General features: G+C 36.7%; 1 protein-coding gene across 1 annotated transcript in view; it reads right to left on the bottom strand.

Annotated features, from left to right (window-relative positions):
* The window catches only part of GBE1 (1,4-alpha-glucan branching enzyme 1), a 281,717-nt gene that overhangs the window by 23,586 nt on the left and 230,228 nt on the right, over window positions 1–27,903 (bottom strand). The window contains 2 exon segments of the mRNA XM_047722078.1: window positions 7,821–7,951; window positions 9,563–9,747. Of these exon segments, the coding sequence (XP_047578034.1) occupies window positions 7,821–7,951; window positions 9,563–9,747 (316 nt within the window).

Here is a 27,903-nt window from a genome sequence, read left to right on the forward strand (position 1 = left end):
AAAAGAAAAAAAAAAAAAAGAAAAAGAAAAAGAGAAAAAAAAGTAAAGAAAAAAGAACCCACCTAAAACCATTTGTGTTTTGAGGGCCTGCTTATTATTCATTACCACCTATAGTCTTATGAATATATATTAAGCCAATCTAAAACTGTTATAGCAGTTGCAATATTTTAATCATGCAAAATGTTTTTCTTACTTTGTGATTCATCTTAAATTCTTGGGTAGAAAAATGATGCTAAATCATAGGCTCTTTATTGCCAGTGGAGGTGGGGATACGCATCTGTTATTATCATTAAATCACAGGGATTGTTGGACAATGTTTAACAATAAAAAATGATAAAAAAGACCTCTAGATAATGTTTAAAAGTATTACTGTCATCTTGAAACTAAAGAGGGCTAACCTAGCAATAAATGCACATCTATTTTGAAGCTATAAAAACAAAAGTAGGACCTATATTAAATATGAAATTGTTAGTAGGGTCATCTCTTTGACATAAAGAATAGCATCATTAAATTGTAGCATAGAGTAAAAGCCCACATACACACACAAGGAAAAGAAATATGCTTGCATCTGTTCAAAGTGATTGTTGTAGATGTTCTACGAGAAAACCTTGTATTTTTTTAAGCTTTTTTTTTTTTTTTTAAAACCAAAACATATATAACCTGGAAAACTAAAGTTGAGATGCTCTATTTTTCTTGGTCCAGAAATCAACCTTTATATATAAATTCTTGATGGAATGTGGCATTTAGCTAATCTTAAATTAAGCTCTTTGTTTTTATTTGTTGCATAAAGCATAGATTCTAATAAACACAGAGTGTTACATAACCATGCTTCAAAGGCTTCTGTAAACTAAGCAACTCGTAGCAACATCTCTGCCTTCAGCAATCATACTCCAGTGAATCATCCAAGTGACCTTATTTGCTCATTAGAAACTCTGTGTAGAGGTTGCCAATGTCAGAGTCTGAATTTACATTTTAAAAAGTACATCTTGCGGCAGTTTAATGAAAATATTTCAAAGATCTCAGGTCAAATTCAACTATTTACTCATCTGTTCCCTTAGCTTTAAATATTTTTTGGCTGGGATTCACACAGTTTTCACAAGCCATCCTTTATGATCACTCTCCTCTTAACATTTCAGTATTGTAACAGTTTGAAACACCATTTGGAAAGGGGGCTGCTGTTACACTATTATTTCCACCCCATCTCAGCATGGTGACAAATAATTTAAGAAACATTTGATTTTAGTGTTGTTTATGCTCTCAGTATGAATCCGCACATACCAAGACACACACTTTACGAATGAGGCGTGAAGGCAGTTAGTTGAAGAGCGAGAAGCTCGCCTGTGCCATGAATTTGTGTATTTGCTATACAGGATTTACAATTCCTTTTCCCATGCTACCTACTGCCCCGGAACTATACATTAAGTTATCCTGTGTGTAACAGAAATGTCATCATCAGCAATATCACCACCAACCACACAGAGGCAGCCATGAGCAGAAGGTGGCACTCTGGTAGGGTACAAAGAGCAGGATGCTTTGCAGTACCCTGCTCAACCTCTGTAGCTGTGAGCTGGAGGAAGCTAGGTAGTGACATAAAGGCCTTGGTTTACTGATCTGTCCCATGAGGTTAAGACAACCTACCTTATAGGGCCGCTGGGAATATGAAACTAGATACTTATTTTAAATGGCCCGAAAACAGAAGGTCCTCAAAAAGAGGTGCCCTAACACCCACTTTCCTTGGCACTACTCAAAATGTGGTATCATCATTTATATTCTTCAAAATGGATTCGAAGGAAAGGTTTTGTCCTTGGGGGCTTAGCAGTTTTCCTTTTGATTCAAGGCTGATCGTTCTAAGGGAAGAAAAACAATGGAAGAAAGAAAGTAATGATTCGGATAATATAAAGGGCATTATGCTTTTTTCTTTCTTTTTCTATGGCCAAACAATACGAAATTATAGGCAAATATCACATATTAAGAGAGTGTGTTTTTCTTCCTAGGTATGAAACGTATGACCTGTCTACTTGTCTATAGGTTTAGATCTGAGTTCTGCATCACCCACATTACTATTTACTAATCAGAGAATGTTGGTGTTTATGTTGAAGATCAGCAGCTAAAAAAGACCAACATGAGACAGTATATAAGCAAAGGGTTTTTGCTGTGTGTGTGTGTGTGTGTGTGTGTGTGTGTGTGTGTAATTTTCTAGAATACGGCTGTAGATTCTTATGGCAGAAACAATACTGTGTCTTTTAGCAGTCACCATTAAGACCACATTCCAAAACCTTAGTGATACGAATCGGACTTCTCTTTTAGCTTTCTAAAATCTATCATCTTATTTTGAAGTGATAGTTAAAAGCATCCTTAAAGTGTTTCTTCTACTTAGCCTGGCATTATCCCCCAAATAGTTCACCTTACAACAGTTTCTTGGGAAGATAGTCACCACGTATTCTCCACAGATTTGAGTGAAAGTTGATGTCTTGCTATTTGATATACAGGATAGATGGGTTCAAAAAATGGAACAGCTCAAGAATGCAGACATGTTACCTGTTCACAGGTTTATATTTCATAGTGACAGAAGAAGTTCAAATGACTTCTTCAGAAACTTTAAATTTGTTCTGGCACCAAATCCTGCTTTCCAGGGAATTAAAAATTTGATGAATTTCTTGACTTAATATATCCAATCTTGCCACTATGGATTCTTCACAGTGAAAATCTGTATTCAATTCACTGGCTTAGTAGTTGGAAATACCAATGGCACAGAACACTTTGGCAAAGTCAGAAAATACAGCACAGAAATCCTAATTTTCTGTACTTTCCCTATCTGAAATGATTCTATAAGGCCAAGCTACAATGTCGTGTAAAGGTATAAGAATAAAGTCGGAAAGATGAAAGACCAAAAAGAAATGAGACTTGTAAAACGCTAAGGATAATAAAAAGAACTCTTAAAGCTAAGCTTGGAATACTAAGAGCCAAAAGATATCATAGGCATATCTGCTGCTTATGGAAGACGGTACAATCATAATAATAACAGAGAACTGTTGTCTTCCTCATTAACAGGTGAGAGGCAAAAAGCAATATATATATATTTTCATACAGGAGTCTGCTTCTCCCTCTCCCTCTGCCTGCCGCTTCCCTTGCTTGTGCTTGCACTCTCTCTAAAAAAAAAAATAAATAAAATCTAAAAAAAAAAAAAGGACTAAGGGAGCTATGACGTCATACTATTACACATCCCAAAAAACTAAAGATTTTTATTTGGTTGCAAATGTAATATGAATAGAAAATGTGATGACTGTCAGGAAAGCTAGTTTCCCTTAGTCTGTATTTACAAGAGAGAAGTATCAAGATAAAGGGAGGTAATGGGGTACTTTCCGTCATACTTGCCAGACTCTATCTGGAATACTGTGCTGTTAGTTCTGGAGACATGCCGTAAGAGGGATGTACACCACGCCATGTGTATTTTGATGAGGGAGATGCGATAGTAAGAGGTCTGGAAAGTATTATGAGAATCTAGTGAAGAAACCAGAGGCATCTGGTCTACAAGAGGGAAGTCTTGGGAGCAGTAGGTACTGTGAGGAGCATGTTAAGTGCCCTCTGACTTGAGTGGCGGCTTGTAGAACAGCCCTTGGGGACAAGTACAGAATTAATGTATTTATTTTCATATGTTTAAGGCAATATTAAAAAAAAAACAAAACAAAACCCTGAATTGCTTACCTTGTGACATAGTGAGATTCCTAGGACTGGAATGTGCTCTATTGATGGTTAGCTATGATGTGTGGAGGAACTGATAAATGGTATTTCTGCATTGAACTGGGTCACTGGAGTACAGAACATCACAAAATCCAGGAGGTTTTAAGATGAATATAGGAGTGAAAGCTGGCGTTATGAACCGGTAGCTAATTAGATGTGGTTTAAGGTATGTTGGACATCCTCTCCTGCTACTTTCCCCTCCAAAACAACAACAAAAAAGTCTTTGTTATAAAAATATTATTACATTAGATAACCAGTCCATGAGGTCTTGTGTATTTCTTCAGTTTTCAAGGAGACCACTATTAAAATGTAAATGTCCTTAAAGAAAGCAGTAACATATAGGAATTAGTTAAAGCTTGTTGACAGCCAAGAACGAGAGAGGTGGCAAGAGTAAATAAGGTCTAAGTGGGCACAAACCTGTAGAAAACAAATCTGAAGGAAAAGAACCAAGAATATTTTCTTTGAGGTTTTCCTAGAGATCCAGTAGATGATCAAGGCTCAAGTTTCACTTATATGAAGATATGGCCCAATTTTCCCAGGTGTCTATATCATTAGAGCTTTCAATGAGTACAGTTTCTGAAAGGGGTCACTAACGTAAAGCATTCAGTGTTTACTTTAGAGAATTTCTGTATAAATTTCAGATTTATAGAGAATTTCGGATACCTATAAATATCTAGATAAATCACCAAATTTCAGGAAACTCAATTTGTGTCACGGTTTTTATCAAAACCCAACTAGACGGGTACCTGGCTGGCTCAACTGTTAGGGCATCTGACTCTTGATCTTAGGATCACGGGTTCAAGCCCTGTATTTAGTGTAGAGATCACTTTAGGAAAACAAAACAAAACACACAAAATACCAAACTAGCCTTCCATGTATAGTATAATATTATGTCATTAAATAAAATTAACTTTTGGGTAGATTCTACTTCATTAAATATGCTATTATTTATGTTATCACTTAATAATATTTGTTAAAGTTACAGAGATCACGTAGTTACACAGGAGATCAATGTAGCTTGAGTCAAGAATTTTATTCTAAACATCACAATTGAAATTCTATGTATTTACATTAATCAAAATCCTAAATAAAACACATTTTCATATATATGTATGTGTGTGTGTGTGCGTGCGCATGTGTGTATTTGTTTATTTATTTAAGTAAATTCTACACCCAACATGGGGCTTGAACTCACAACTCTGAGATCAAGAGTCACATGCTCTAAGAAGTGAGCCATCCAGCTGCCCCTAAACTTGTATTTTCTATTTCCCCAACTGGTTACTACTCTACTCCTCCTTGTTTTCTTGCTTTGGTATCCTAAGTAATAACATCACTACCATTCTTCCCCTTGCTCAGAATGAAAACTTATTATTTTCTCTTCTCTATCCCAAGTTCAAACAATTGCTGAGTTCTTTCACTCTAAGAAAATGTTCTTTCTAGCCTATTGTCATCCCTTTAGCTCATGCCCTAATTAGCTTTTACATATACTGTAATTTCTCATAATTAATATCTGTACTTCCAATCTCCTTCTTCAAGAAAGCTCTCCATGGGTCCATGAGAACTCTTCCTAAAGCATACATTCTTATCAGGTAGCTCCTTAACTTAGAAACCTTCAGTGACTCAATATAGAACTATGGAAAAAAGTCTAAACTAATTAATATAGCATTGAAATCTTCTATTATGTGATCTTGATCTATCTTTTCAGCTTTATCTCTTATTCCTTTTTAGGGTCATCATTCTCCAATTAATACATTGTGCTATTCATTATGTAAGAATGTTCTATGCTGTCCAACAGCTGAGATGGCCTTCCTCAATTTTTTTCTACTATAATTTTATCTACTTGTCTAGGTACAGGCTTAGAGTCTTTTCCTTAAGTCAGTCACTCTATCCATCAATTTCTCTTTCTTTATTTTTTTCTTTTACTTATCTCCTCTTCTACGGTGGAACATTCCTGTCCCCTTCCCATTTACTGCATTATGACTTACATCCTAGTTTGGTTTTATGTATCTCTTCTCTCCTACCAACTTAGCGTCAAGGACAGAGCTTAACAAAGACTGCAGTAGTCCCCAAGTACTAAAAATGTATTTTGGTTTGATTATAAAAAAGTATATATTGATTGCATGTTGATTACATTTTCAGGCATGTGAGGAGTGAGTCTAGGGGCATTACTTCAGCAGTTTGGAGCTGGGAGGGGTCATGGATGAGTTGCTATACATCTAGCATTTATTTCTATTTCTTTATAAAAATGGTGAGTACATGTGCTTCCTGGAACAGTGCAGCTCTTTGGTGCAGGCAATCCTATCACACTGAAGGAGCATTCTCTCTGTCAACAGGGGCACACTGGGACCATTAGCCACAGCTGCAGCCATGTGGAACTGTGATCTGCTGGGCAGGAAGAGGGGAGGGAACCATCTCTCACCACACTCACTGAGTAGCACAGGGGACTGGTGGGTGCCTCAGGCTCCTTCACTGGACAGCACTGGCCCTTTCTTCTTTACTCTTAGAGAGACTTTCTGGGTAACCACTTCCCCAGGAGTCCACTTCCTGAGTCCACTTTCCACTTCCTGGAAACTTCAGGGTAATTCCCTTGATTCAACCAGTCATGGCAATACACTTCTCTTTCCTAGAAATTTCTTTGGGGATGTGTGACTGAATTCTGGTCAACAGAAGATGCAAGAAAATTTGCTAAAGTGACCTCATTCTTAAGAAGAGAAAAAAGGTCTATTTGGCTTCTCTTGTGTTACATTTGGAACCATGGCTGTTGTCTTGTGACTATAGCAGTGCTATCCTTTGGACGTGGGTGCACCTGGAGGGTTGAAAGCAGAGAGACAGAATGAACCAGGAAACTTGATGATACTGTCATGGGTCCTGGGGTCACCCTACCTCAGGACTTTTGATTGTGTGGCAAAATACATCTTCTTTACCATCTGACTGAGCTGAACAGGAGGTTTCCTTTACTGTAGCTAAAGATACCCTGATGCATCAGCCTTACCCTTGGCATCAGGCAATGTTCAGGGTGGCAGATACCGATCACTGTGAGGGCTTCAGGGGAGAAGAACATTATTTCGGTGGTCTGTTTAAAAATTTGTGTTAGGGGGGCGCCTGGGTGGCTCAGTGGGTTAAGCCTCTGCCTTCGGCTCAGGTCATGATCCCAGGGTTCTGGGATCGAGCCCCACGTCGGGCTCTCTGCTCAGCGGGGAGCCTGCTTCCTCTTCTCTCTCTCTGCCTGCCTCTCTGCCTACTTGTGATCTCTGTCAAATAAATAAATAAAATCTTTAAAAAAAAAAATTTGTGTTAGGTTGTTGCTAGGTCCTGAATCTGTCATTTCTTTTTTTTTCATGGATCTGGTAAGTCATAATCTTCCTAAAATACCCTGCACTTTTCCTTTTGCAACAATGATCAAACTTACAATTACTAATGTTTTTCTTTTTCACTAGTTTAAAAGCTCCATAAAGGCAGTGACTACATCTTCCAGGAGAATTCCTGTATTTACAGCACCAAGAAGAGGGCTGGTATACTGGTGTTCAGTGAGTAGGTGCTCAGCAAATATCTGTGAAACAAATAAATGAATGAGTACATGAATATACAGAATATCAGAAACATTCTCCCTATCATTTCTTTTGCTCACACTCCCAAAGCCCTGATTCCTTACCAGTTTAAGCCTTCAGAAGTGAGCTATGTCCTGCATTTGAGGAGGCAGGACAGAGAAAAGGGAAGGAAGCTATCTTTATAGTTATTGTCTGCTCTCTCAGTGGTAAAGGGAAAAGAGACAATTTTTAAAGGCAACTTACAAAATATTTTCATAAAGGAAAACTATAATCATTTCCTGAATTTCATGTTGGAACAAAATATCATGTAAAAATGTTCAGACTCATTTTAGAACCAGAATGAAGCTGAGGATTCATTCAGAATAACCAAGCAGAGCAAAGATTTGCCAATCACTGTTTCAAGTCCCTCATTTTTCAAAAGAGTAACTGAGAGCTACTGTCACCAAGATCTGCATTGGTCTTTCTTATTCTCTATGATGTAATAAATAATTGAATGCAGACAGATACATTCACCAGCAACAAAAAGGATATTTTCCTGGCAGCGTTGTTCCAACTCGGTAATCAGTGTAGCTCTTGCTTGGATGAAAGTTGAAAATAAAAAGAAGACCTGCTCTCTCAAAAGCAATGATCTTATTGGCTTCATGCTTTTCACTCACATAGGCCTGTAAGAATTAACACATATATTCCATTATTACATTGTGGGTGCTGCTAGAAGCAATTATTTATTAAAAAGTTGTTTTTGTCTTTATTAATAGACTTCTTAGTCATTAAGCCAACAAATGGAAATGTACTATATTTTTTGAATGTCTTGCAATTTTGCCATGTATCAAACTCTGCACTAACTAAAGTCTCAAAAACGGCTTAAAGAGTATAAAAATCTCAGTAGTTATTGACAACTTCAAATAAAGCACAGAGGATCAGCTCTGTGGCTTAGGTTTTAAGTACTTATGTCACCTATAAAGTGTGTGTGTGTGTGTGTGTGTGTGTGTGTGTGTGTGTGTGTATGTGTGTGTGCATACTGGATGTTTACAAGTGAATTTTCTTTAAGAGTTTTAGTCCCCAGATTAATGAGTAAGGTATATAAAATTACATTTTAAAATAAAATGTAACATTGTTATTGTATTGGGATTTCTGAAGTTGTAGTTACCTTAAAAACTTTACAGTTTGCATACCTTTGTCAGATTCAATGGCAACCTAATGTTCTTTACAATTTATCTTTTTTTCTAATTAAAGAGAAAGTCTGAAAAGAAATTATATCTACCAAGTCTCCCATTTTATACACCATGTTTTATAGTAGGCAGCGAGAAGCCTTCGCTTTCTCAACACCACCCTCTGGCAGCTCCCATTTTGAAAGGACTGATTTCCCTGTGTATCAGCAGCACTACTCTTAGTAACTTAGCCATGTGAACAAGGCTCTAGAGTAAACAGCATGCCTTTTGGTATTCAACATTGTTCCTGTTGAAAAGGAGCATCATTTTGCTCTCTCTTCTGGAAATTGCATTACTAATAAACGTGATTAGGGCATTCATGTCATGTAGCCAATCTTGGTGAATATATAAGTGCCTCTGTTCAATCTTTAAAAAAAAAAAAAGTCATAGCAAAGTTAAAAAACATAACAGTAATTTCAAATAGTACCAGTAAAAAGTAAATGGATTATAAGTAACACATATTATATGCTAATTTTTGCAAGGGGAAAAAGCCTGTATAAAATTTGCACCTGTTAATTACATTTTCTAAAACTTATTGAAAACTGAGACTTTAATTCCAGAGGAGAGTCAGACTCATGAAAAATACAAAACAGCATGCAGGTATAATGACATCTATTGAGATGACAAGTTAGAGACCAGTAAAGGAAGGGAGAAAAGAAAGGAATAAAGAGATCTACATGTTGTCAAAGTAGTCTCTTTATGACAGCAAAATTATTTATATAAAGAAAACAGTCAAAACAATTAAGATGTTTCCAAAGCAATTTCCAAAATGGACTCCATGCGGAGCTTTTGTCATTTATTTTAACCAATTGAAATAAAAATTATTGAATTTAACCAACAACAAACTAAACAGGAAAATAAGCAGGGCATTGTGTTTAAGACTTTCATTATCTATTGGAGAGACTTCAGTGACATGTTTTGACAACCTGAAGTATGTTCCAGGGCACTACACACTGAATAATAAAATGGTTTTTAAAAGATCCGCATATGGATTTAAATCGATTGCCATTCCAAGCATGTACAACATTGGTGACTAAAACATAACATTTAGAATAAAGAGCTTACCTGTGGAGCTGAAAGCCAACCACATCTTTCTTCCAATTTATTCATATCCCTGTCAAAGTTATTTAGGAACTTATAGCGAAGGAGGTCATCGTCGGTTAAATGAAACTGCCTTCTGGCATAATGATAACTCTCATTATTTCCTTTCCTTGGGAAGTCCAACCATTCAGGATGCCCAAATTCATTACCTGTGTTTTAAAAACAAACAAACAAACAAAAACAAATATAAACCTCACCCAGTAATATTAGCATTTCTTGCTAAGGTGACTCAATAATTATATGTCTTAAAGTCCTTAAAATCAGCTTAGGTTATAATTTACCACAGCTGTGTCCTGTGAATGATTTACAGCCATGGTTCAAAAACAGCACAGTGTAGCACAGAGAGGACTGACTACATCTGGACTCAGGATTCCAGGGTCTGGGTCTAGCCCAGCCATACAGCCCTTGATACATGCCTCTTTTTCCTCATGCACAAACTGAGAACACTTACCTCTATCATACTTATGTCATCTCTGAAACAATCTCTAATATCTCTGATTAACTTCCAAAGTCTCTCTTTCCATCATTTCTGTAATCTGTACAGTGCTTTACAATGACCCAAGGCTTTGAATGTACATTGCGTTTTGATCCTCCATGGGCCTCTTCATTATATCCATCTTGCAGATGAGAAATCCAAAGCTGTGGACAGTTTTGCCCAAGCTCACACAGATAATAAGTGCAAAAGTAACCATTAAAATTGAGTTCTTTTGATTAAAATCCAAAGATTTTAATGAGGTTCCTTCTACCTCATCCCCACATTAGGCAAGTATGTTTTAAACTTCAGGTGCCATAGAAACCCAAGTTATCACTCTTATTCATTTTCCTTATTTCTTTCTCAGATCTTCATGTTTCTATTAGATGCGTCATCTTTAATTTCAAATGTGTCTGCATGCATGTGCATATATATGGGTTCAGCTAGGACACCTGATTTGGAACCATTTAAATATTGTTTATCATTATAATGATGAGAACCAGAAACTCCATACACTGGAAAAACAAAATAAAATAGTAACACATAAATATTTTTCATTCTCAAAATTAAATTTAGATATTGGTTGTCTAATAGATTGGCTCCTATTGTTTTCCCCAAGGTGGATTTCTACTTTACAGTTTCTTGTTTTCCTCTTAAAAATTAAGTACAGCTTTCTAAAATTTACTTTTATTTGCCACTTTGATGTTATGATTTTCTAAGTCATGAACTTCTCCTTTGTGTCAGAAAGTATTATAGCCAACACAGGAATGTCCTACATTCAAAAAACTAATATATTAATATTTTAATAAATAAAAACTAGTACACTAGCATGTAATTCAAAATGATTTATTGTAGCATTGCTTTAAACAGTAAACTCTGCTGAGAAACACTGGAATTTGCATTTAACTTTTTGGGACCACAGCCATCAAAGTAAAAATAGCATCCGAACAAATACGTCTGCAGCAGCTCCCTAAGAATCAAGCATCTACAAACATTTTGCTAAATTCTAGTATTTGTCAACATAATATCCCTTACAATTTTACCTGCAATGTGACAAAAGAGGGAACCAGATTTCTGACTCTCTGGGCCTATAGTTACTTTAGGATGCTTCAAGGGACACTGGGAATTTCCCTCTGCCATACTTTGGAGCTCTGCTTAGGTCTGGAGCCTGTCATGGCAGCCAAGGCACAGCCTACTTTAACATCCGTTCAACTGGCAAACTCAGGCACCTTCAGAATTGCAGGGGAGCACAGGCTTTACAGATGAGAAAGGGAATGCCTATCTGAGGAAAACCATATGTCTAAGCACCAGTGAAATTTCAACTAGTGGAGAACTTTAGAAAGACTAGAAATGACTTAAGTTGGTTAAAGTATAGTAGCCTACAACTGGATCCAGGCTTTCTATAAGCATGATACTGTTGTTCTGGTATGGCCGTCGACTCTGGGTTGACTACGGTATGACCAAGCAATCCCTTCAGCTTTCTGGGGGAGATTGTTAGATCACTGTCATCCTGATTACCACAGTAGAGGCGACAGCATATGCTTCATGTCTGCTTATTACGTGCTGGGCACATGCACTGCACATGAATTAATTCTTTCCATCTTCAATAACACTAGAGAAGGCACTATTATTATCCCAAGTTTATAAGTAAGGAAGCTGAGTCACAGACATTTATTAAGTACCGGGATCTTTGAATGCAGACAGTCTGGTTTTAGTACGCTGACGCTTAGGACTCCATCATATTGTCAGAAATAAATACCATGGAAATACGGTGCCAAAGAATGACCAACCTCTCTTATGTGGACAGAGACTCCAAGCTAATGGAATGACATGTACAGATGGATTGGAGTGAGGATGTGAGATATAGTTAGGACTTTGGTTTAGCGATAAAATAGAGTTAGTGGTGAGGGGAAGAGGTGGGACAGACAAGATGAGGTTAGATTAGGATAGGCCTCATAAAATTAGGAGCATAATTACATTGCAGGCAGTAGGGAACTAAAGGTTATTTTCTAAGTAGGGGATGAGAAGTTCAAATGCATTTATTATTAAACTACCTCTACAGTGTGAAAAAAAGACACAGAGTATGGGGGATAGCTAAACAGTAGAACAGCTATCACAGAATCCAAAGTATAAGGGTATAAGGTAAGGTGCAGTGAGAATGAGGAAAAAGAATGATTCAAATGGCATTTCTTCTATACTGCTGGTGGGAATATAAACTGGTACAGCCACTGTGAAGAACAGTATGGAGGTTCCTCAAAAAATTGAAAGTAGAATTACTATATGATCCAATAATTCCACTACTGGGTATTTATTCAAAGAAAACAAAAGCACTAATTCCAAAAGATATGTGCACCCCAATGTTTACTGCAGCATTATTTGTAATAGCCAAGATAAGGAAGCAACCTAAGTGTCCATTGATGGATGAATAGATAACGAAGATGTGGTGTATGTATGTATGTGTGTACGTGTGTGTGTCTATATATATATATATATATTACACAGCCATTAAAAAGGACGAGGTTGTACCATTTGCAAAAACATGGATGGACCTAGGGAGTATTATGCTAAGTGAAACAAGTCCGAATGAGAAAGACAAATACGATAGGATTTCACTCATATGTAGAATGTAAAAAAAGATAATAAGCAACAAAAAGCAGAATCAGATTTAGAAATACAGAGAATAAGGTGATGGTTGCTGCAGCAGGATGGGCAAGATAGGTAAAGGGAATGGGAGATATAGGCTTCCAGTTATAAAATGAATAAATCACAAGAATAAAAGGCACAGCATAAGGAACAAAGTCAATGATACTGTAATAGTGTTGCATGGTACCAGACGGTAGCCAAGCTTGTGGTGAGCAGGGCATAATGTATATGTTTGTCAATCACTATGTTGTACACCTGAAACTAATGTAACATAGCACATCAACTATACTCAAACAAAATGAAGCAAACAAACAAACAACAAATGACATTTCTGAGGAGGATAATAACAGAATTTGATGCTGCCTGATGAATGTAGGTTGTAAAAAACGGAAACTCTGAGTGCAGTTTTGAAGTTTCAAGCTCAGGTGACTGAGTAGTGCCGCACGAACCACACTAGTGAACAATGGTGACAGAGGAAGTGTGTGGGAGGGAGATAATGAGTTTTTTGGCATGCTAAATTTAAGACCTGAAGAATACACAGGCATTCATGGATATACAGTAACACTGATAAACATAAGGGACTGAAATTTAGGAGAGAACTGGGGATGAGGACCAAGAGTAATTTGTTAAGGCCTCAGTAAGAGCAGTAGTTGCATCCACAAAAGGACAAAGGTTTACGGACAGCATCCTGAGGAACTGCAGGCAGAAGATTAATTAGAAAAGACCGAGGAACAATGGTTAGCAAAGTAGGAGGGACATCAAGAAAAAATGTATCAAAGGCTAAGAAGAGTTTCAAAAAGGATGGTCAGTGAAAAATGCTACAAACAAACACACACACACACACACACACCCCCCAAAAACTCAGACCTTGCTATCTTACCACCAATTTGGTATAGGAATGAAATACTGTAGAGGAGTGCTTTGCAATCTATGGAATGCTCCTGAGAAAACATATAGATTCCAAGGAAGCTTGTTAAAAATGTTCATCACCTTTGGGGGAAGTCCTAGGCAGTAATCTACATTTTCTTCAACCTTCCTATACTGAATGAAAGCAGGACGACCAAAGGCCACTCCCTGAAGGAGAACAGAGTAGAGATTTAAATGTTCTTTATATGTCTAAGGAAAAGACAGTTATGTAACATGATACCCATGGACACAGTGAGACTCGGGTTTTATCTGAGTGAGCCAGTTATGAGTGAATTTAGGCAATTTAATTTCTCCAGTGCTCAGTTTACTTGTCTATAAAATAGGAAAATATGTTTCATAAAAGTTCTTTTAAGATTCAAACATGCTGGGTGCCTGGGTGGCTCAGTTGGTTGAACGACTGCCTTCGGCTCAGGTCATGATCCCGGACTTCCAGGATTGAGTCCTGCATCGGGCTCCCAGCTCCTTGGGGAGTCTGTTTCTCCCTCTGACCTTCTCCTCTCTCATGCTCTCTCTCACTTATTCTCTCTCAAATTAATAAATAAATTCTTAAAAAAAGACTCAAACAGGCTAAGTGAGGCACTGGGCACAGGGTCTGTCAGCTATTGGCTTTCAATGTACAGAAGCTTTTATGTTACACATGTCCACTTATTACAGATATTGTTCAGGAAAGAATTACATAAAGGGCAATAGATGAGAGCTATAATAAAGCTAAAATCAGAGTGAGGGACCTGACCAGCCCTACTCTGTAGTAGGCATACAAGCAACCAGGATGAATTCAACAGGCAACTAGTCAGTTGGCTCCTTTTGATTCAGTTTTCATGGTCCAACCTTATTCCTTTCTTTAAAGTATGAAGTTGTATATGGATGCATTTATTCATATATTTAATAATACAAACCAATTTCCCTAAGCCCAGTGTGAATGACCTTTGAGTTATCATCTATTTTAGATTTTTAAAAAGGCAGAATTGGGTATGAAAATAATTTTGCCACAAGGATGGGGCAAATCAAATGGCCATGTTAGGAATCCCCTCTCCAGTCTCTTTCTTCCTTATTCCTACATGTTCACCGTGCAAAACCTCTGAACAAGTTCTCATGGGTTATTTATGGTGTATATATATTAATAGTATATATATTTACATATATCATATGTAGCATATATATTTATATGGTATATTTATTATCACATATACTATATATACCTAGGGTATATATAGTATACAGTTGATTATATTCTACCTAAAACGAACATTTTAGGAACCTTCTAAAACCAGAGTTCTCCTTTGGCTGAAACACTAATGACACTTGAGGTTCTCTATCTCCTGATTTCTCCCCACCCTTTTTGAAAATGTGACCTCAGGTTACAGCCTCTGTTGCTTGCTATCCTTTCTAACTGTCTCAGGTAGACTAAGAAGGTGAAAATACAAATTCTCCACTATATGGTTTAATTTCTCTCTTATATTCCTCCTTGGAAGTATAGTTTTTATCAGTATAGAGAGAATGGTGAGTTTAACCAAAACTACTAAGGATGGTATGTACCCATCTCATAATCTGATTAAAAGCTAAGATCCTGCTCTCCAGAAACACACACACACACAGACACATACAATGGGTATAGCCTTAGAGGTTCTTGAATTCCATTTGAAAACAGATACAATGTGAAATCATGTTAGCATTTATTTCTAACATTCTAGCATGAAAATTCATATCCTTATAATCTATAGCATAAATAAGGATTTAGGAGTAGCACCATTACAATGAGGTTAAGATATATAAATTATTTAGAAGAGTACAAGACACATAGTAAGTGACAATAAATATTAGTTACTATTATTTTAGTATTATATTTTCTTTTATTTTATTATGTAAGTAACACACCCGCATTAGTTTTTTCAAACACACACACACACACACAGACATACACACAGAATCTAAAATCTTATAAAATAACCACTTGCTGTGGTATGACTGCTACTATTCCCCCAAAATTCCTATGTTGCAATCCTAATCCTCAGAATTCCCAAATCCAGAAAGCATGAGAAATAAATTTCTGTTGTTTATTATAAGCTCCCAAATCCATGGTATTTTGTTATAGCGGCCAAAGTGGACTAAGACATCACTGTTTTTCTTTTGGTAAATATTTTATTTCTTTTCATTTATATCTATATCTATGACTATATGGTTATATCTCTAGATCCATATATATCCATTTACCCATCTATCTGTCCTGTCTACCTATAACTTGTTTTGAACAAAAATAGAGTTATATGCTATTTTGAATTTTAATGTAAGCATTTTCCATGTCAATAAGTATATATATCTCTCCATGATGGTACTTCCTTATGTGCATACAACGCAATTATATTTAACCATTTTCCTCATGTTAGTCATTTTCACTTCTTCTACTATTTTAGTACTATAAAACATGAGCAATCTTACAAATCCACCTCTGGGTTTTTTTTTGTCTAATATTTCCCTAAGAAAAGAATAAGCAGAATAGCTGCTGAGAAGGTAAGCAGATATGATTCTCAGAGAAAGCATTTTCCAAGTTTTGAACATTACTAATCATTTGAAGACACAGGCACAAGTTAACAAATTCTCACTGGAAGTAATGCTCAACACACATACAAAATTATATTCCTTAATGCATATGTTTAATATGCTACTTTAAAAGCATTTTTCATCATTTAAAGGTTTTATTTTATTGCATTCCAAGACTAGTCCATTTTTAACATTTATCTTTTTAATAGCATAGCTAAAAATTAGCAACAATTAATAAAAACACTTATTACATGAGATCAAATTAAATGCTTGGAAAAATAAAAGACAAAGATGAAAGCAGGATAAATGTTTGGTGTCATAACCCAATTTAGGATTTTTTAATGTATTTTAACTTTCACCTCATTTATCGTTGATGAGAATAAAGTCACTACTTTAAAAAACATTCCAATAAGCACATTTATATATTATGGAATATGCAGTTGAATTTCTAAATTAGAAAAAAGAGCTATTTAAAAAAATTCAAGATATGATGAAGACCCTATTCTATTAGAGAATCATTTATTAATCTCTATTAGAGACTAATTTAGATTTTCTGAAAATCTTTTCCTGGAGAGGCTTTGTTTAAACTGAAAGAAATAGAAGTTGCATACAACAAAGAAATAGATAGAAAAATTACATTAGAGAAATCACAGAGAAAACATTGTACAGGGTGGCTTTTGAATGTTATCTCTGTTGTAAATGAGCTGACAAGGGGCAAATTAAGTTTAATGTAGACAAACGCAACATTAAATTTCATATTTGGTTCAAAACTGTAAACACAAGCATAAAATAAATGGAAGCAAATCACAGAAAGACTTTCAAAGTGACCTTGGAATAATAGTGAACCATTCTCAGACTGAACAGAGAAAACTGGAAAATGCCTGTTAGAATCTTACATCAGCTCACAGCTCACAAACCTAATGAAGAAAAATACTATCATTAAAACAAGTTAAGAATGTTCTTCTCAGCTATGGTCCACAAATGACTTAGGAATGTGGCAACACTTGAGACAGTACAGTGAAGTATGGCCACCCAGATAAGCTCATAACTAAGGGCTGCTCTATAAAGATGGATACGAACTCTAAATTTATTCAGGTGATGGCCAAAAAGGTAATTGATTTGTTTTAGTACAGATAACTTGATGGAATAAGAAACACATAATACAAATGAGTATTTTAATTTAACAAAATAAATATATGGATATGTATTTCTAAATTATAGGTATATGTGAGTATACATCCATATATAATATATGTCTATCTTCCTCAATGAATGCAACAGGCATTTCTAACTTGGAGATCATGCATTGCTGGTGATTTCCTGATATTTCATGCGAAACATTGTATGCATGTTCACCTGTGTGTTTTTCTGAGGCCCGAGAGAGTTTTCCTTCACATTCTCCGGGAGCCTGAGTCTTAAAAAGGGTAAGAACCACTCACTGTATTAGAATGTTAGTAACTAAAGGAATGGGTCACAGGTAAGAGTTTCTAAGCTACACAAAAAAGGGAAAAAAAATGTGAAAACCTAAATTGAGGGAAGCATTTTTCAAACCGTGGGCTGGTTTATTCAACAGATAAGAAGCTTAGAAAAGTCACATTTAAACTAACTCTAGCACAGGGAGGCAAAGACTGTAACATCTGGGAACAATACTTCCAAGTTAAAAATATGCATTACAAGTAACCTGGCACTAACCATCAAAGGATGATATTTCTGCTTGTTAAAATATGATTATGATCACTGATGTAATACATAGAATGTTACTTATTTCAAAATGATGGGAAGACAGTAATTTTTTGAGCTGTCACCTGGGATATTTTGTAAGAAAATTTACAGTTCATGCCATGATTCACTGCATTCACTATAATAACAGAACTGGGTGCTTCCAGAAATGAGAAGACAGAAAGCTCTGGCTAATTAATTTTTTTTAAAATTTTTTAATTTTTATAATTAAAAAAAATTTTTATAAACATATAATGTATTATTATAATAAGTAACTTTAAAACCAAAACAGGGAAGCAAGTAACTAACATTGCTATAGTTAATTAATGATTCCAGAAAATTCTACCAAGTTCCTTCTCTCCTTTCCATTTCCTCTGTAAAGAGCACCATTCATGTCTGATTAATTGGGTAAAACCTCTAGGCACAAAATTCCTATTGGGATTGCTTTTCCTATAATTAACTTTTTGCTGTTTGATATAAAGGTCCAAACTATAAATTGACAAGAAGCCAGCTGGTACAGTGATGGAATTCGAGACAATACAACTAATGAGGAAAAGCCCCAGCTCTATTAGCTGAACATTCTGATTAGCAGGTTTGTGTATTTTGTTTCTCTAAACTGTAATGCATACTAATTTTACCTAGGAATTAATTAAAGCCTATCACAACGTCCATGCTGTGAATGTTATGTAACTCTTTGTTGATACTGAGTTTATGCATATATGAGAATAAGGTACAGTCCTCTTAAGAATGTAAAAAACTTTAATTCTCCTCTTCAACTGTACTAAAAAGTAACTCTTAAGAGGAAGAATCTATTTTCAGTTTTCCTCTAGCCCTTTAGTGGATATTCAACTCTCCAAAGGATGGGGCACAACATAAAATATTTTTCCAAATCAGGGACTGTGATATTCCCTTTTAGAAAAATAAACCTGCTATCCATTCTCCTGGCCCACCTTTGATAATTTATCAATGTGGTTCTGGGCAGCGATCACGCCTAATTTTTTTTTCCTCCATAGTATGCTCCACTGTACTGTATCTAGAACAGATATCCCTTAATATTTGTTAAAGTTGGGTTATTCCCTCTACAATTGTTAAAGATCTAATCATCTCTTTCCAGCCACAGAAACAAAATATAATAAATAATCAGATCCAGAAGATGACATAAAGGTGGCACACAAACAAACCCTGGGGACCTTTGGTAACTCATTGTTAATATCAAGTTTATCTATATATACACTTGAAATACACTATGTGGTGTATATGGTACAGTCCTAAAGAGAACATTAAAAACAAACAAATTTCAATGCCCGTTCCTCTTAATATCCTCAAGACTTCTGAAATCAAATGGTTTGGTCTGGAGGTCTCTGCGTTTTCCTGTGGAGCCTCTCTTATGAGCATTCCTCCTTTAAAAGGTACAGGTCAGTGATTATATCCTGAGTCCCAGGACTTGCTATATCGGTCATATGCTCAATTATAACATAAGATTATAATTTCAAAAGTATTAAAGTATATCCTGTGTATCAGATAACATGCTTAATGTAGGTCAGCACGATCCCTGTCCTCATAGATCTCATAATCTAATTAGGAGATTTAGAGGAGAGAGACAGAATTAAACAAGTATAAAAATACATATTTTCTTTGGAGAGGGTATGGATGAGAGGGCTCAAAAAAAGATTTAAAGGATAAGAGTGAAAACAACAAAGGGTAGTAGGAAAGGAAAGGAGAGAACACTGGCAAATCTCCCCACATTCCTGCTGCAGTCAGTTAAATGTGTGTCTTTGACTCAGGTCATGATCTTAGGGTCCTAGGATCCAGCCCCATATCAGGCTCTGTGCTCAGTTGGGGAGCCTGCTGCTTCCCCTTCCTCTGCTCCTTCTCCCAGCTCATGCTCTCCCCTCAAGCCCCCAGATGAATAAATAAAATCTTAAAAATAAAACAAAAACAAACAAACAAACAAAAACAAAGAAGAAGAAGAAAATGTGAAGGTGCTGAGATGGTGGCCAAGGTAGAGAGGGCAGGCCTGGAACTCCGCCACTGTACAGGGTTGGGGAGAGAGGGTGCTGGTCTTAGAAACTCAACCTTGGAATTCTATAAATTACCTGTGGTGTTAAGAAATGAAAAGTAACTTTGCATACTAAGCATGTGCATGGCTTTTAGAAACATCCAGGGTAACTGATGCCACGGGACTGGATGAAATTGCCTGGGAAGAGCATGCAGGAAAGAGAGAATAATGGGAAAAGCCCGAGGAACACTCACGTGGCGAAGTAGGGCAGAGGAGGCCTGGAAAGAAGCCTGAGGAGGAAGGGCCTGAGAGAGAGATGAGGAAAACCATGGTGGGCGGGAGACCGGAGACAGACCCCAGGGAAGGACGGGTTCCAAGAAGAAACAATGGTCAACAGTAATAGGAGCTAGTAGTTGAACTAAAACCTGAAGTCCTATAATAACTACACTGAGTAATAAGAGAGAACATTCACAAACGAAAAGGAAGCAATAGCAGTGATGTCTGGGGTAAAACCAAAGAACTGAAAACTGTTGTGAGGATGGAATGCTTTACTTTTTCTTTGTTTATTCTAGGATATTCTGACAGGTAGTATTTAACTTAACACCTGGGAGTGAATGGTCTGTCTTAACTATATAACACTTTCTATTCATAAATTTTGAACTCTGAGGTGTTTTATGGTATATAATATGTACCATATCTTAAGACATTAAGGAAATAAAAACTAATATACTATTAGGTTTCCTTAAAATTTCTACAACAAATCTACAGACTAATATTTTGAATAAAATACATGATAAATTCCAGTCCTTCATCCCCTCGATAAAGAGGATGGTGGCTTGAGTCAAATACTGTACACCTGCTCTCCCATCCCACCTGGTATTACCGTCCATGTCCCTGATCCCTGATAGCTGAAAGGGGCCAGGAATGGCGCTGAAGGTTAGAGCCACTGCAGCAAGGCTGGCTGATCCCCTCCATCTGTTCTGCTCTCCCCAGTCTTCCCCTTGATAAATTATGCATAAAAAGTCTTGAAGCAAAGGCCAAATGAGCTCTGGGCACTTCGGAAAGAAAACATTTCCAACTTGAACTACGCTTGGACCACGGCCAAACCCATCAATCCCTTCACTTATCTACATGATTAGAATTGCTTTAAGTGGTAAGTTCCTGTCATCAAGAACAGGGTAGTAGACGAAGTAAATATGTAGGTCAAGTGTTTTGATAAGAAGGTTGTCAAAATAAAACAACTGTAAAACATTCTTAACCATCAATGTCCATAAGTATAAAGTAAGAATAACTTTATATTGCATATGTGTGGTAGAATAAATGAGAACACACTTATAAACCAGTCTTACTTGAAATGCTAAAGAATTAGCATTATTATATTGAAGGTTAATGATATATAATGCTCTATCTCTTAATGTTTTATTTAAATCAAGACTATGGGAGAACATTTTAAATAAATGAGATCATAAAACTATATTAAAATAATAAAAGCAACAGTAATTTCTTTTTTTTTTTTTAAAGAGTTTATTTATTTGTCAGAGAGAGAGAGCGCACACAAGCAGGCAGAGGCAGAGAGAGAAGCAGGCTCCCTGCCAAGCAAGGAGACTCGATCCCAGGACTCTAGGATCATGACCTGAGCTGAAGGCAATGGCTTAACTGACGAAGCCACCCAGGCGTCCCAAGCAACAGTAATTTCTTGAGAGCCCTCTATGTACATGGACTCAGAGCTAGAATTTTAGAAGTTATTTCAAATGATAATCACAATAACCCTTCAATTTGGGAGGGGACATTATTCCTGTTTTCAGACAACCGATCAGGAAGGTAATGTGACTTTCCAAGGTGATGCAGGTGTAAGGCATCAAAGTCAGTATTCAAACTTAGGTTTGTCTGTATTCTTTCCACGGTATCCGGAACTCGGCATTTGATTTGAGCAACATTAGCTAGAAACCTGTTACAAATGTACCGACATTAGGGAAGATAATAAAAAAGCTATAAAAAGGTGTGTAAAGATGTATTTCCAATTTCACTACCGAGTATACAAATAAAGTATATTTATCACAGGCCTGTGCTCCCTTTGTGCCTTGCATGTTCTGCTATCTTGATGTTATTACCCCATGTTACAGCTGTTTGGTCTCCATGAAGCCTTTTTAAAATCCTGCTGGAAAGCTTTGGTGCTTGTGTTTCCACTTATACTCAGGTGTCATTTTCCTCCCCTTATTAAAGCAATCATTACATAGTGTGATTTTTGTGCTAGCTGTTTTTGCCTCTTTATTAGATTGAGGATAGACACACTATGTTTTTATCTCTTATCCTTCTTATCTAATTTATGCGCAGGCATACAGCACACATTTGAGGACTAATGAAACGTGTTGAAAGAAGAAAATGAAGGAAATCATGTCTCCTTCCTATAGGAGACTATATATTACTTAGGGAAAGTTCTAGCTTACTTTCCCCAGTTCAAAGGGGAAGGACTCAAAGAGTGTGTAACAAATGCTTCCTTACTGACTGCAAAATGAGGGCCATAAAAAACACAGAGGAGGGGCGCCTGGGTGTCTCAATCAGTTAAGCATCTGCCTTTGGCTCAGGTCATGATCTCAGGGTCCAGGGATTGAGCCCAGTGTCAGTCTCCCTGCTCAGCAGGGAGTCTGCTTCTCCCTCTCCCTGCTTTTGCGCTCTTGCTTGCTCACTCTCATTCTCTCCCCTCTCAAATAAATAAATAAAAATTTTAAAAACAAAACAAAACAACACCACAGAGGGAAGTGCTAAGGGGTGGAAAGGGGTACATACAGAGGAGTCCATCCCTTGTGGGGGGAAGGGGGGATGTAAATCAGAAGAGAGAAGACACATCACTTAGGTTCTCTCTTCCTGAGGTTCCCTAGGGTGTTTTCCTACTCTGAAAGCCACAGCAATGAGGTTGAATTTCAAATGGCTCATGTTGCTAATTATACTTTGACCTACATGGGATTTTTGTGGCACTGTTCTGGTTTAAAACAAATAATAAAGTATAATCAAACCAAGTAAAAATGAACAAAACACACAGAACTAAATGAAGAAAACCTGTCATTTTTGGACAAAAATAATTTCTTATAAACAACATATTATTTCCTTAAGAAAATTCACAGCAACAGTAGGGGACTCTGCAATTTGGTCTGAAACCATCTTGATACTGCATGAAGCGGAAGATGTTCCTGACATTAGGGAAGATAATAAAAAAGCTATAAAAAGGTGTGTGAAGATGTATTTCCAATTTCAAAATATTCTTTAAGGGGGAGAAGGAGGGGAATAAGGGGAGAAGAAGGGGGAGAAGAAGAAGGAAGAGATGGTGAAGGGGAAAATGAGGTTATTTAATACAATCCTAACTGAATTCGTATTTATCTCGAGCAAATTACAAATGCCTTAGAAAGTGATTTGTTAATGCACGCTGTTGTAAAAAGAGTAAAAGTTTTGCAAGTGAACAGGGCCCTAGCTGAAAGACTCCACACCTTTTTAGGCAGTAGAAAACAAGTCAAGAAAACAGGAATTGTGAAAAGTAATATACTGGATGACTACAAAATTGATTATACACATGTGATTTTGTGGCTCTTCTAACTTTAGGTTTAGGCCCCCAAATTTAGTAACTGAGTCAAATTGTGCCATTTTTCCCTAAAATTTGTCTATAACTAGGATATGCAACACTGAGTCAGGGTTAGTTCCTTTTGGCTACATCAAACATACATAGTAATAGAGATGAGCAAATCTCCCTAATGAATTATTGAGAGCTAAGCAGAGACACTGAAAGGGGAAGCATATAACCACAGGAAATAAGACTGGAAAGAAACTGTTCACTTAAGTCCTCTGTATGGAATAAGTGACATCAGTTTAATTCAATCCTGATATCATTCCAGGCTAGATGAGCCTAAGAATCTCAGGCTCTTTCAAGGCACAGTCTGCTATAGCTTTCCAAGGTTTCAATCTCCCACAGCCTTTCTTCTGTAGTCAGCAATTCCAACTCCCTTGTAGAGAGACTTAACTACCTGCTTATAACTTAATCAAAGGACCAGTATCAGTTTGCCTTTGGAAGATGTTTCCATTGCTCCAAGTTCCTGCCAACAGCTAGTTAGCCTTCTCTGCTTCCCTGCTGTCAGCTCTTGCTTCCACTCAGGCCACCGGTGCCAAATAAATGAGAAAAAAGTTCCTAAGCAGCATGATGGCTTGCGGGAAACACTGTGAACTTCTTCCCTCAATAAGAAGAAAAGTTCTTAGTATTTGCACTACTTGCTTCAGGTGTCTCCATTTGCTCTGGGTAACACTGGTTTTGAATTGTAAAAAATATAATGACAAGGTTATGAATCAGCCTGTCAACTGTCTTTGAAGGCTATTAAAAGAGAGGGTTCAGGGGCGCCTGGGTGGCTCAGTGGGTTAGGCCGCTGCCTTCGGCTCGGGTCATGATCTCAGAGTCCTGGGATCGAGTCCCGCATCGGGCTCTCTGCTCAGCGGGGAGCCTGCTTCCTCCTCTCTCTCTGCCTGCCTCTCTGCCTGCTTGCGATCTCTCTGTCAAATAAATAAAAATAAAATCTTTAAAAAGAGAGGGTTCAAAATCATGTAAACAATTTTAATGTCTTAAAAGTAATGATGTTTAAATTATCATACACAAATGTCCCAGAGAGGTTTGATACAGTGTAAACTACCACCACCACTCCCTCCATATACACCAGAACGTTTTCTATTGGTCTAAATCATTCTCTGCGCTTGCAGACAAGCTAAAATTCTAAACGAGGGAAACAAGTTTGGTAAAGAAAAGAACACAGAAACAAAACAATATCATTAGTAATTTTATCAGTTTTGTGTTTAACTTTTGTCATATCCAACAACTTCATTAAACTATTCCATGTAGAAATACTTATCACTATTATTTGTCCCTGGATGAGGAAAGTTTTCTTTGCTTTCCTTTGAGCTTTATCTCCCAATATACAGATCTTGCTTCAATCAAAAAGAGGACCCAAGTAATATGAACATGGCCAATGTTTCCTGCCTATACATCTTTCTAGTTAGTCCTTGGCTTGTAATACTTGTTCTTGCCTCCAGAAATCATGTCTATTCTTCAACAACCAGCTTAAATATCACCTCCTATGACAGAAATACATCCCTCCTTCAGTCCAAGAAACCCTTTTCTTTTTGTCTTGTTTTGTTCAAGCTAGATAAACTGCTTTCAAGAAAAGACACATTTTCTACCTTCCATTTATGGTTCTGTGTCTAAGTTTTGTCCAGTGATATACCAGCAGAATTGTTATGAGAAGATGGTTTTAAAAGAGCTGATTCAAAGGGGGGAGATATTCACTTTTTGTTCCTTTTCCTTCTTCCTTGTGTGGGAAGGGTGTTTTGGTACTACATAGGAAGGGCAGCATTTTGGTTTTGTGAGATGTTTGTAGATACAGACATACAATTAGGTGAATTTCACATAACTGTACCAAAAAGCCTAACAGTGTGACACATCTCTAAGTAAACCTCCATTTTTTAGGTTAGAAGGTATTTATATAGCGTGGAGAGAAACAATATAAAATATGCTATTTTCAAAGAACGTATTAAGGTCATTCTGAAACAAATATATTGTATTAAATTTTATATAGCATAAAGAAAGCTTCTCAGAAATAAGTGCTATAGTTTGCCTAAAGGGGAAAGAAATATCCAAGAGACTCTAATTATACTAAATAGAAGATTAAAATAAACATTCAGAATTATGGCACAATAATTATCTGGTTCCTCCACAAACTGTCAAAGTTTTCCCCAAACTTCTTGAAGCTTTACAAAGAATCATTTAATGGGGGGAAAAAAAAGAATCATTAAATGTGTCAGGTATTTGGGGGGAGAAAAGAAACTTTTAACATTCCAAGTGACAGATGTCAAGACTCATGAATATTTAAATATTCATAAGTTAGCAGACATTCTAAACAACCATCTAGGAATATATACATATTTGTTTTAATGCTATTCCTGGGATCCATTAAAAAAGTTTATAGGAATACTGGGAGCACAGAGTGGTAACATAACTAAGAAGGTAAACTCTACTAACTGGCTTACAGAACTATAAATTCTATTGCTCAGTTTTATCCTTTCAAATAAGTTTCTTTCTATAAATTAGGCCATCCAATAAATAAAGAAATTCTCTTTAGGAAATAGACAAAATTATGTGTCATAGAGAAGGGGAAGCATGAGATATGGATTTAAAGAAATGAATTTTAGGAGGCAGTTTCTCACTTACGATATAAAACCCCAAGCCTTGTAACTTTCCCTTACTTGTAATATAGTTAGAACTTGGGTTTATTACACACTTATCATATGTGAGACAGCACTGCAAACTCTTAACATCACTAAATATTTTAATTCTTATTACAAGTGCCCAGTAAAATAGGTCTCATTATAATCCCTATTTTTGAGATGATGAATGAGGTACAGAAAACATTAAGTAATGGGCCAAAGATGGCACAACCAGGAAGTAAAGTAGCTAAGATCAGAATCTAGTCAGACTGTTTCCAAACCTGAACTCTTTTTTCTTTTTTTTTTTTTTTAAAGACTTTATTTATTTCAGAGAGAGAGAGTATGAGCGTGAAGGTGGGGTAGAAAAGGAGGGAGAAGCAGACTCCTCACTGAGCAGGGAGCCCCACACGGGGCTTGATAATAGGACAGTGGGATCATGATCTGAGTGGAGGGCAGATGCTTAACTGACCGAGCCACCTAGATGCCCCCCAAACCTGAACTCTTAACCATTATGTTATATAGCCTCAAAATGAACATTATATAAAGGATACTGACTTTGCAGGTTTCACTATGTGAAATCACGTATGTGAAAATGATTTAAAACTTGACAAGTCTAAACAAATGCAATATACATAGCAAATCATGGGGGAATGCATAAAGGGAAAAGGACATGAATAATAAAGATACGGTCATTGGCTACTGGTTGAATGTTAAGCACAAGGAAAAGGAAGGAACAACTGACGTGGGTCTTAGAGCTCAACCACCATGGTGTTACTGGAAAAAGATGGTGATACTAATAGTAATAATAATTTTAGAAAGGCTTCATAATTTGTAGGGAGGACGGTTTCAGTTTTGGATTTGGTGACTTTGAAGAGCCGCAAAACACCACATAGAGATCTCAGGGAGGTAGCTTCAAAATGTATGTTTGTAGTTTAGAGCAAAATGTTGCATCTTGAAATGCTTTAAGTAGATAATTTTAGAATTATAATTTAGATTATAATATAGATAATTTTAGAATTATCTACTTAAAGAGATGTCCAAAGCCTCAAAGTAGATGAGCTTTCTGAGAAATAAAGAATAGGGCCAATATTGCAAGAGAAACAAGATGAAAAGGACTGTGTGGCAAGAGACAGGGGAGGCATGTTGGTAGAGCAGAAAAGGCAGGGAAAGAAAACAAGGAATGTCAACCAAAGCAGGTGAAGGAGAGAGTTCAGGGAGTGGGTGCAGAGACCTGCAAGCCAATGACAACCTTGGAAACCAGAGTTTCCCCGTCATTGAGAAGGCAGCAGGATACCTGCAAGGGTCTGACTGTTGAATATGAGAAAGCAGTTAGCACGCTTAACTACATAATGAAGTTTGGCAAAGTAGAGGGAAAACAGGTGAGATATTAGCTTCACATGTTAGTGACCTATTTCTCCACTTGTAAATGTGTTTTAAAATTTTCTGATATTTTCTCAGATTCATTTCTTAGTTATTGTATTATACTTATTAAAAAAATTAAAATACCCACCATTTGCATCGACATGGAAGGAACTGGAGGGGATTATGCTAAGTGAAGTTAAGTCAAGCGGAGAAAGACAATTATCATATGGTTTCACTCATACGATGGAACATAAGCACTAGCATGGAGGACTGCAGAGGAAGGGAGGGAAATCCAAAGGGGGAGAAATCAGAGAGGGAGATGAACCATGAGAGACTATAGATCCTGAGAAACAATCTGGGGGTTTTAGAGAGGAGGGAGGTGAGGGGAGGCAGTAACAGGGTGATGGGTAT

This window comes from Lutra lutra, chromosome 1 (assembly GCF_902655055.1).
Source record: "Lutra lutra chromosome 1, mLutLut1.2, whole genome shotgun sequence".
Taxonomy (NCBI): Eukaryota; Metazoa; Chordata; class Mammalia; order Carnivora; family Mustelidae; genus Lutra; species Lutra lutra.